General features: G+C 39.9%; 1 protein-coding gene across 1 annotated transcript in view; it reads left to right on the plus strand.

Moving 5' to 3' along the window:
• Positions 1-3,162: 3,162 nt before the first annotated feature.
• Positions 3,163-12,179, plus strand: part of LOC138055266 (uncharacterized) — a 30,792-nt gene continuing 21,775 nt past the window's right edge. Inside the window, exon 1 of the mRNA XM_068901244.1 lies at positions 3,163-3,349. Coding sequence (XP_068757345.1) covers positions 3,277-3,349 — 73 coding nt within the window. The 5' untranslated portion in view covers positions 3,163-3,276. The remainder of the gene's footprint in view (positions 3,350-12,179) is intronic.

A 12,179-nucleotide genomic window follows, 5' to 3' on the forward strand; every position in this document is an offset into this window, starting at 1 on the left:
CTATTCTCTGGGAGAGGGAAGGGGTCCCTTTTTCCTTTTTTTTTTTAGTCGTCCTTAGTCTTCAGAGTTTCTACAGCCAGCTCGGGTTGAAATGCTAGAAAAAGTCAGTAATTCCCAGGCAAAACCTCTATCAATAACAAAATTTCCCAGCCAGCTCATCGAAACACCTGTATTTTTGCCAGCCAGCAAGATTCCTCTGGGGAACAGATAATGTGAGGAACAGATTCGTTGGGTGCCCTTGTGTTCACAGTCCGCTATTTTCCCGTTTGATCGTCGGGATCGAGCACAAACTGCCGCCATCTTTGTTTTTAAACAGCGAGCGCGAACTGGGGGAGAGCGACATAACTACTGAGTGGGAGGGGGAATGGAGGGGTTTCGGCGGGAAAAATAGGGAGACTGTCCGATCTTTAGTGCGACTAGTGTTCAGCGAGTCCCGTTGCACCAGCAACGGCAATACCTGATTGGTCTAAGACACAATGCATCTCAAAATGATTTCACATCAGCTGTCAATAAAAATACAGACAAGGCTGTCAAGTTTCAAAAACAACATGTCAAAAGCACATGGAAATGTTGGGTTACTCAGTTACTGTCAAAAAACTACAACATGGAATACTTGTGAACGAATCCTGAGAGTTGTCTAGCAAAAGCACTTGTAAGCATATATTTGTTTCTTTCCTCACTAAGCCTGAGAGAGGGTTAGCTAAAAAATAGTCGACCCAAACTAGGTACTTTTTAATAGGTCATAATGATAACTCCAACCCCCCATAATCGGCTTGATATCTCTATTGTTAATAATTTTTTAAAAACTCCTAGAATGTTAAACAATGGTTGTCATTCGATAGAGAGCCTTTCTCTTGTCCTTGCAGTCAAAAGTAGCACCCACCGTAGAGCGCCACCTGCATTTTCTCCCATTATTACAATAAACATGACGAAAATCATGTGTTAAATGGGATGCCACAAAACTGTATGTCTAGCTTATTTATGTCTATCAGGTGGTTTTTATAAAACAATATTGCCGTTACAAGTTCTGCAAACTAGGTCTTTCACGCTTGAGAACCACCTTGTTGGTGATCTTACATCAGGCATGTCGATATCTGTATTTCACTTCCGGATTGATCCTTTGTAGCTTCAACAGCCAATCAAAACACCTTTCTCAGCTGGCTCTCGATCCGTGGCGCTGGCCACGGAATCGCAGCTCTAGGAACGAGAATGGTGCCGTCCTAGTAAGTTTGAGCTACTTTGGATTGTTTTTTTGTTTGTTTCAAAAGAAAAGATTTGAAAAAAATGAAACCTTAAATTGTTTGGCAGTAAGGAGCAAAGACAAGAGAAAACATTTGTTTCTGGTTTTCGGTCAATAAACTGGTTCGTAAACGAGAATTGGGTTTATCAACTGAGGCGTTGACAATTAAATTTTGCCACCGTAGAACGTTTCAAACAAATGAGCTGACGTTTCGAGCGTTAACCCTCCGTCTTAACGAATGACGAAGGGCTGACGGTCGAGACGTCAGCTCATGTAGATGATATTGCCAAAAGGTCTGGATAGTAGCAGGGATATCGATATTTTAAGAAACAACACCACACTTTTTAAATTTAAAAACATGTTTCGATAGAAACCTCTGTCATCTTCAGTTTAAATTACAAAGTACAGAGTTGAATATATAGTGTGGACCAAAATGCCCCGGAATCCGTCTCTGACACTATACGTACCTTTTACTTTAAATTACCTTACATTGGTCCTTTTTCTTTTATCACGCAGAAAAAGGTTCGCCTTTTTGCTAAACGTTATTGTAATAATATTGATATTAAGTTAGTTTTCTCATCATTTAAAATCGGCAACATGTTCAATGTGAAGGATCCTGTCCTTAGTGGGCTCCGTGTGGGTGTGGTATACAAGTTTTTGTGTGCGGGCGGTAGTGCCTGCTATGTCGGCGAAACTACCCGGCATTTTTCCACGCGCGTACGTGAGCACACTTTCAGTGATAGGACCTCGCACGTCTTCAAACATTTACATAATTCTGAGCATTGCCGCACTTTGTACTCTAATGACTGTTTCAGCATCCTTGATCACGCTTCTACCACCTTCCAACTTAAGATAAAAGAAGCCATTCATATTCAATGGGAGAAACCTACACTTAAGCATCAACTTTACCATGTTAATTTAAAACTTTCCTTGTAATCTTTTACATTGTCATGTTTCCTTTTGTTCTTACACCTAATTAGCATTTTGGTTCACACTATATATTCAACTCTGTACTTTGTAATTTAAACTGTGATGACAGAAGTTTCTGTCGAAACATGTTTTTAAATTTAAAAAGTGTTGTGTTGTTTCTTAAAATATCAGCTCATGTCTTTAAAATCTACGGTAACAAAATTTTAATTGACAACGCCTCCGTTGATAACCCAATTATCCATCTCCCACCGACGCAGCACCACAGTTTCTTTCGAAACTATTCCCATCCATGTTTCGAAAACACCAGAGCCGTGACAATGTGTCAATAATTTAACTTTTCTTTTTATCTACAGATGAGGAAATATTAAGTTGATGACCTTTTTCTCATCTTAAGGAACAAACAGTTTCTGGGGATGGTTATTTGGGTGTTTGCTTATTGTTACAGCCCGTACTCGTACTGGAAGAGTGATAAAGAAGCCTGAGAGACTGGACCTGTGAATAGTTATACTAACCCCACCCTAGTGTGTAGGACTTAGAGTGTCATGTGACTTTCGTTGTTGTTCCTGCTCTTGTTATCGAAGGTTTTTGTACGTCGTAGCATTTCACTCGTATACATCCCCTTTGTAAGTAGCCGAGTCCAGTGGATTAAAGTTGTGTTACGCTTCAGTGTCTCGTCGTAAATCCTAACACTTATGTTAATAAATGACAAGACCTTTTGTGGTTTATGACTGAATGCAATTTGAGAAACGAAGAATGTTAATAACATTTCTTAGAACTAATTTACATAAGGACTTGTTTTTCGGAGAAATTGTGCATCACAATTGTGGGTCATAACAAAGAAGCGCACATTGTCACCGGCCATCGTGGTCGCTGAACAATACAGCACCACATCCCACTTTGTGATTGGTGTATTTTGATTTTTTTTTGTCGGCTTCTGTCTTTCTGTGTGTTATTTTCGTGGATACCGAGACGATGATTGACAGCAATAAACAAAGAATGCTCCAGTCTGATTTTAAGGCATGCCCGAAGTGCAGCTGTAGTCAAAACACGTACCCATCATTTGCGACCACAAATTCTTTAATTGAACTTCTTTAACAGAAGGAAAGATGTCTGTTTTTCTTGCAGTTGTTCTTGTTACCCTTTTTTCAAGCCCTAGGAGTGTTCATGGTAGGACAGAAGGTAAGTTGGTCGGATAAAGAATGGTTCGTCTCACTTTTGATATTTCTCAAACAGTGTTTTGTACTCCGGCCTCGTGGCAAAGAGTCTTTCAGTGAAACTTTGTTATTCTGTCCTCAGTTGTTCAAAGGTAGTATAGTGCTATCCAGCGGATAAATCACCATCCGTTGGATAAATATTACCAACATTTATTGAGCTACCCAGTGGAAAATGATTTAACTAATAGGCCTTTTTCGATATATTAAAATTCAGCTTGATAGCGAGTCAGTGAGGACAAAGACAAAGGAAAGTGGATGATATGTAAATATTTTTCACGTTAATTCCCATGTGTTTCTGTTGTCTTTGTCCTCACTGCCTCACTTTCAAGCTGAATATTTAATATATCGAAAATGGCCTATTATAACTGTATAATATGTGTGAAATCACGGAAGTATGTTTGTCTCACGCTGTGAACTGATAGCCTGGATGCTTCCGAGTCTGAAATAGTTCATGATCTGAACTTACTGCAAGGAATGATGATTACAGATGTCTAAAACAATTTTGCAAGCAAAATAATTGGAAACTCATCAGCCACGCCAACATCACTTCAAGTGACTTAACAAAGGTGGCCTGCACCTTAATAGGGAAGGCAACGAGTTATTGCAAAAGAACTTTGTAAATTTTTCACGATGTAATTGATTTCCTAATTCCATGAAGGCTGATAATGCTGATAATATTCTTGTTTCACTAACGTTGCCAGAACCCGTTGAAAACGAAGTACATCTGTTAATTCGAGTCTTTCCAATGCGTCTAGTTTTTTACCAGCAAAGTGTGGTTTTAAAATGGCCTGTTTGAACATGAACAGTCTCGTCAAACATATTGACGAAATTAGAGTCCTTCTTTCTGAGTTTTCTGTTGATATTCTGGCAATTAACGAAACAAAACTTGACGAATCCATAAAAAGTTCCGAGCTCCATATACCTGGCTACGAATTTATCCGTCGTGACAGAAGTAGAAATGGCGGAGGAGTAGGTTTAAGTCTTCTAATTCTTATGTAGTGCGCTCAGATCTAAACGTAATTCATCTTGAAAATTTAATCATAGAAATTCGTAAACCGAACTCTAGGCCTTTTCTGATAGCGACACGGTACAGACCTCCCTTTTCTCCTACCCAGGCGCGTAGCGTGGTCATTTTTTCAAGTACGCACAAGTACATATGATCTAGAAACCTAAGTAAACTGAGCGAAAAACACTGCGTTCTTTATTTCTTGTCGAAATAGTTGTGTGAATAAAAGCAAAGAACAAAGCGTCTTGCCCTTATTTTGAGCAAACTTGGCGCAAACAAAACATTGTTTTGGTTGTGTTAGCGTGACTGGAATTGTCAAGAACGTTCTCGGAACGTCGCTCCTTTGTCAAGAACGTTCTTGGAACGTCGCTCCTTTGTCAAGAACGTTCTTGGAACGTCGCTCCTTTGCAACTTCGCCTTTTTGTTGCACGCTGGCCAAACAACACTGCATGTTTGGGCAAAAAAGGTACAATGCAAAACTAAGTTAGAACATGGTATAGCTTGTGTTTTAGTTTTTAGAATTTAATCAAAGTGGTGCTTTCATCACGAAATCTTGGTTGCGTACAAGTAAAATGTTAAAAAATAGAAACAATTGCTAAAAATTTCAAAATGTTCTGGTCACTTCAAGTACGCACGTGCGTATATGCGTATAGGACGCTACGCGCCTGCTACCGATTTATTCTTAAGTTATGAGTCATTTATCGACATGCAAGGTTGATTCTCTTGCCCTGAATACTATTTGTTGGGTGACTTAAACTGTAATTTGGCCTCTCCTTCACCTGATGTAAACACTCGTCATTTACTCGAGATTTCGGTACTATATGATAAATGAACCAACTCGTGTTACTGAATCCTCATCTACACTAATTGATTTGATTTTTACTAATCATGCAGATAAGGTAAGCGGTTCCGGAGTCTCCCATATTGGCATCAGCGTCATAGCCTCGTCTATGTTTATCGAAAACTTTCTTCTGATTTACCATCTAAAGGACACTCTCACATCTCTTATAGAAATTTTCGAAATTTTAATCGAGATAATTTTCGAAATGAAATCTCTCAACAAGACTGGTCTTTCGATGAATCTGAAGATCCAAATTTGGTTTGGTCTAACTGGAAAACTAAATTTTTGCGTGTTGTCAATTCTTATGCTCCAATTCGAACCAGACGTGCTAAATTTAATAACTCACCCCGGATTAATTCAGTCTTGAAGAATGATAGGCGCTGTCAAGATGCTGCTAAAAAGAAGGCGGTAAAAACAAAGAATCCTCATGACTGGGCTAATTACAGAAAATTACGAAATAAAATCAACAATAAAGTAAAAACCACTAAGGCATGCTGTTATCATAATAGTCTTATTCAATCCAAAGGAAACTCTCGAAGGACTTGGAAAACTATTAATCACCTCATGTCCCGTCGTCAGAACAACCAGCTGGTAAAGAAAGTCAAAGTAAACATGATATATCATCTGTAATTCTAACGAGATTTCCAATACCTTTAACGAACATTTTTCAACTATTGGGCCCAGACTAGCCCGCAAAATACCTTCTACTTCGGACGAAGTGTCTACTTATTTAAACAATTTTCCTGAAAACTTCAACAAATTCTCTTTTCGTCCAACTACTAGCAGTATTGTTTTTACCCATCTAAATAGACTGTCGAAAACTAAATCTACTGGGTTAGACAATATCTCTGCTAAGTTAATTTGTGAGTGTGTTGATATTTTTTTTTAGGTCCGTTATGTGACCTGTTTAATAAATCTTTGAGATCTTGCATATTTCCTGACGATTGGAAATGTGCCAGAGTGATTCCGTTGTTCAAACAGGGCGAGTCATTTGATTTGAACAACTACCGACCTATCTCTGTCATTTCAGTTGTCGCCAAAGTGCTCGAGAGGATCGTGTACGATCAGTTATACAACTTCTTAAGTAACGAGGGAATCATCTCTAAACAACAATCCGTATTCGGTCTTTGCACTCAACTGTTGGTGCTCTTCTTGAAGCCACTGACAGTTGGGCGTTTAATATCGATCGTGGCCACGTAAATGCCGTAGTGTTCCTCGACTTAAAAAAGGCCTTCGACACTGTTGATCATGAAATACTATTAACTAAAATGAATCAGTACGGAATTAAAAGGGAAATCGCTTGATTGGTTTAAATCACATTTGACGAATCGCACACAACGGTGCTCCGTTAACGGTTGTCTCTTTGATTTTACCACTCTTAAATGAGGTGTGCCACAGGGAACGATCCTTGGCCCTCTTTTATTTCTAATTTATATTAATAATTTGCCTAACTGTCTATCGTTCAGCGTTCCTAGAATGTATGCTGATGATACACATATTACTTATGCTGGCTCTGATTTACATCTGATTCAGTCTAGTATATCTCATGACCTTGAAAAGCTAAGCAAATGGCTTGTGTCTAACAAACTTACTTTGAACGCTACCCGGAGGGGGAAGAGGGGGGGGGGGTTACTCCCAGAAAAATTGGGTAGGGGTGAGCGGCCCGCTTCCCATAACCCTTACCCTATTTATGACCAAAATCTGCTATTTTCCCTACCCTATTTATGACTCGACCAAAAATTTGATACCCTATTTATGACCTGACCCTTAAGTCAATACCCTGGTGCAGACCTGCCTTAAATTATTTCCCTATTTCAGACCAATGTTAAAGGCAATGTTGAGGGGGAGAGGAAGGCAAAGCGCGGATGGAAGAAGGGGGACATGATAAAGAAGTAGCTTCTTCCAAATAAAAAACGAATTCAAGACTAGAGTGCAAAAACCGTACCTTATTTATGACCAACATGGCCAAAATCGATACCCTATTTATGACCAAAACGGCTGAGAAACCATACCCTTTGGGGTCGCACATACCTATATAGCCCATATTAGGGAGTACCCTCCGCCCCTCCCCGCCGGGGAACGAGGCAAAGCTTAAGCACTCTATCTGATACTCTTGAACTCTCCATTGATAATGTTCCAATTGAAAAAGTTTCCTCAGTGAAATCACTTGGAATATATGTTGACGAAAACCTAACATGGCATTTCCACGTGGATAAACTGTGTAAAAGATTGCTTCCGCAATTGGAGCCATTAAACGAGTTAAGCTATTTGTGGCTCAATCAATCTTACTCAGTTTATACAACTCACTAGTTCAACCCCATTTTGATTACTGCAGCTTAGTCTGGGGTAATTGTGGTAAAACATTATCTAACAAGCTACAAAAACTACAGAACCGTGCTGCACGAGTGATAACTTCATCGAGCTATGACGCTGATGTTAATTCCTTGTTTCACAAACTCAGCTGGAAAGACTTCAATTCTCAACGTCAAATTCAGAAAGCTTTAATGGTTTTCAAGTCTTTAAATGGTCTGGTTCCCGAATATCTTACGTCTAAATTTGTAACGCGAAATGTATCAAACTATGCTCTGAGGGACTCGGCAAATAAACTTGTTGTTTCCTTTCCGAGAACAAACTACATGAAAAATAGTTTTAGTTACAGCGGCGCAACCCTTTGGAACAGCTTACATCGTAACATTAGCGAATTTAGTTCCATAGATCAATTTAAACGACTTCTCCATCTAAATTTTTAAATACACGGCATTCATGGAAATCAGGTCTGTAGGTAGCTTATTTTGTAAATTAATGTAAGAATAGGATTAGGATTTTAGATTTTAAGATTTTAGATTTTTTTTTCTTTTTTTTTTTTTTTTGGAATTTTACCTGATGATTATTTTTTTTACCGTGTATAAATAAAATAAACAAAATAAAAAATAAAAAAAATAAGCATAATACAAATGAGATCAGCGGTGTTAGCCTGACGGATCGCCGCTGTTCAATGTCTGGCGATATTTGATATGGTGTTCGGTTTACAAAACAATATGAAAGATGTTGCTTGCAAAAATTATCATTAAGGTGAATAAATTGATTAACGCGTGATGTTTTATTATGGGACGCTATAGCTGCCTTACGATACCTAACATTAATATGTCCGGTGCATTTTACATTATACGCGGTGCTTATTTCATTATATATGGTGCTTATTCCTTATTATTCGGTGCCTAAGTCATTTTATGCAATACTATCATCATGATATGCGGTGCTTAAAGCGCTTCATAGTTGGTGCATGTTTTATCAGATTCGATACTTGATTCAATATATATTGTGCTTACTTCATTACATTGGGTGTGTGTTCCATTATAGTCAATGCTTTGTTCATTATATGCGGTGCTTCGTTCATTCGGCTCATATTTCTTTGTATGCGGTGTCTTGTTCATTGCAGGCGTTACTTCGTGCCCTCTGTGCAAACTTGGTTATATTCGGTGCTGGTTTAAGTCTAGTAGCCGACTGTAATAACAAGGGGCCCTTAGGCCAGTTCGACTGGGGGGGTCTGGGGGCGCATGCTCCCCCAGAAAACATTTGAAATCTGGAAGCTCTGAAATGCGATTTCCAGCGTTCTGGGCACCAAATTGAATTGAGTATAAAGATAAAGGAAGATTTCTTATCAACAGTGACACTGAGTGTGCAATTAAGGACATTCTTTTGATAATTTCCAGCGGAGAAAGATTTGGAAAACCATTTCAAAAGGAAAATTAGCAATTTAAACGTTATATGTCGTTTCGACAACTTCATGTCATCATCACTACCAATTTCAAGCTGCCGTGGACGGCAAACTTTTTTGCGCGTATTTTCAAGCTCGAATTCAAACATTTCGGTTTGTCTAGACAAACCGACATAATTTTGTTCGGTCAACATGAGAAATCAGTTTTGTCGAACGATAAGAATATAGGTCATTTTAATCTGAATGAGCGAAAAGGCTTAACCAATAAAAATAAACGAAACAATTACTTTTTGGGTGGAAAACACGTCTTGATGCAACGGTTACTCAATAACAACCTGTTTTGCATAAAACGTCATAATATGTTTGCCAAGGTAACTAAACGTAATTGAATTACGTAAAATTGCGACGGTTGGTTTAGGCAAAAATGTAATTCACTGTAGCTCAAAGATGGCAGTATCAAATCAGATAATTATTTGGAAATTAATGTTAAAAAAAGTACATTCAAGTCCATCAAAACCGAATTTTACTTTAGGTTTGAAGGAATCATTCAATGAATTCAATTTAGGGGGAAAGTAGCCGACTTCTCTGAGTCAAGATGCTGACGCTTTTCGTCAGCCGTCGGTGCTTATTGAAACCTCTCAGTATCGTTTATTATTCTAACTGCCTTATTTTGTAAGCGTATAAGCTGTGATAATGGACTATCGTAATCATTTTCCCACAGTAAACAACCATAAATTAGTTAAGAATACACCAGAGAGTAATAGATACTGATCAGACAATGTTTCCCCAAATAGTGTTTAACCTTAGTCATTATATAAATACTCCTACTTACTTTATCACATACATAATCAATATGGTCATGCCAAGATAGGTGATGGTCAATAACAGTTTCTAGGTATTTGATATTAAACGCTATCTCCAAGATTTGTCTTGCTAGAATTAAGTAAGTGAGCAATTGGCTTTTTAAAATGACTATGCGGGAAGCTTTGAGCGAGTGCAATGAAACTTGTAATTTATGTTTCCGGATAGCACTTGCGGACAATGCAAGTTACGCAAACGTAGGTGGGTTTCATCATTCTGAGGCAATTTATAATTTAATTTCATCTGTTCGCCACAATACATGGAGCTGAGAGGCAGGGGAGAGGAACAGAACTTTCGTCCCAATTGACACCTAACCCCTGTATCCATAGATCAGACCACAACACCGGGAACTCCATGCCCTACTCTTCTCGAATAGAGTGTGGGTTCTTTAACGTCCCACAGAATTTATACCCAAGGGTTATGAGACGGGATCTCCGGCCAATAGTCCTTATCCTAGAAGACTTGAAAGTCTAGCCATTCGCAGATGTCGTTACAAAGGCAGTACTTTCTCCTCAGTTATTTAAAGACCCTGAGTGTTGGTCCGGCCTCCCTCGTGACAGCCCGGTGCTCAACCAACTGAGCCACAGGTGCGCGGTAAACATAAGCAAGCATAAACATAAGCGAGTGCGACCTTCTTTTTTTATGGCGAACAACTTGACCAACAATATAAACGACAACGAAATAGCAGTTGTCCTATGATTGTTCCGCGTCGCATGTGCAATACATTTTGTCACTTTAAGTGACAATTATCGCATAACAAGTGCGACCTACCTTTTAGGACGGGGACAAGGTCAACACAGACCGAGACAGTCAAACGGGTGTCGTCCCGCCCAGGGGCAGGACAATCCAGGACAAGTCGCATTCCTATGAACCTTGTCACTCCAGATAACAATGCGTTTTTGATTGGCCATTGTGTTTTTCTTTGCAAACTAGACACTCCATAAGCGTAAACTGGGTTGCCTATGTTACGTCTTACACAAAAACAGAAGGCACCGAGTTGGGTGGTATTGAACTGCAGCGTTCCAGTAACTTTTTCTTAACTGGGTTGGAGGGGGGTGATGTAGACCATTTGTGGGGTCACCCAGACGTCATGCCAGCAATGGCCCTTTGGCTCACACGTTCACAGGTTGAATTATTTTGTAATGTCGTGTACCGTTTTGAAGTCTTTTACTTTTTTTAGCTTTGGTAATAAATTCAGTTCAAAGATAACAAAACACGCTCTTGATTGAAACTCTTTTAAGGGACTATGTCACTCAAAATGATACAATTCCATGAATTGGAGTGCAGGGATGGCGCAGGGATGAGAGCACTCGCTTCCCACCAATGTGGCTGGAGTTCCATTCGCAGACTCGGCGTCATCTGTGGGTTGAGTTTGTGGGTTCTCTGCTCTGCACCGAGAGGTTTTTCTCCGGGTACTCTGGTTTTCTCCGGTCCTGAAAATTTGACTTGATTTGCATTAATTGTTAATTACAGTTTACATTGCCCCCAGTTAGTGCTCCAGCGCTAGAGCGACTAGACACTTAAGAAGTTGCTTTCCTTTCCATCTTTTTTCCCCAAAATGCACAAAACGTAGAATGAAACATTGCAATAGCCACTTAAAACTGTTGAACGAATAAAAGAAATACTGCAAAAGGAAAGAGAAGCATGAATGGAGATAAGATTAAAACGGATTACATTTGGGTAATCTTGAAAAAAGTCGGCCCGACGTTTTTCAAAATTATGACACATAGCCTGGGTGAAGGTCGTCTTTTTCTTTGACCGACGTGGAGGTCCAGAGAGGTTGATCGGTGGGGGCACGACACCGTTCTCCTTATGTACTGTGCAAGGCGTTATACGTGAAGAGGAAAAAGTCCGGCGGCGATGGGATGATTGTGACGGCGGCAGGTCTGAGAAGCTGGAAGCCGCTAGCAAGATTCCTGCACGTAGGCGGCTCACATTTGATGGTCGCAGCCAAACTGAAGTTCTGGGCAACAGTAAGCTGAGGCAGCAGCGTGAGTGTCCAGGCTGCCCTTTTTAGGGATAGCACAGCCTGCCCCTGGAAAGGGGAAGCCCCTAGAAAAGGTGTGGTGAAGAAAGCTTGTCCAGAATTACCTGGCTGGTTTGCCGCGACCAGCGGGTCTTCGTTGTAGCGGTAGAAAATGCAAGAAGTTAAAATTGTCAGTCGCTACCTGGAATGTCCGAACGATGCTGGACAATGATACTCGACCTGAGAGGCGTACAGCTCTCATTTCTAAGGAATTAGATCGCTATAACATCGACATTGCGGCGCTGCAAGAAACAAGGCTACAAGGGCAAGGACAACTTCAAGAGGAAAAGTACACGTTCTTCTGGAGCGGGAGAGCTGATGAGAGGAGAGAAGCAGGTGTTGC

The sequence above is a fragment of the Montipora capricornis genome, chromosome 7 (genome assembly GCF_036669925.1).
Source record: "Montipora capricornis isolate CH-2021 chromosome 7, ASM3666992v2, whole genome shotgun sequence".
Taxonomy (NCBI): Eukaryota; Metazoa; Cnidaria; class Anthozoa; order Scleractinia; family Acroporidae; genus Montipora; species Montipora capricornis.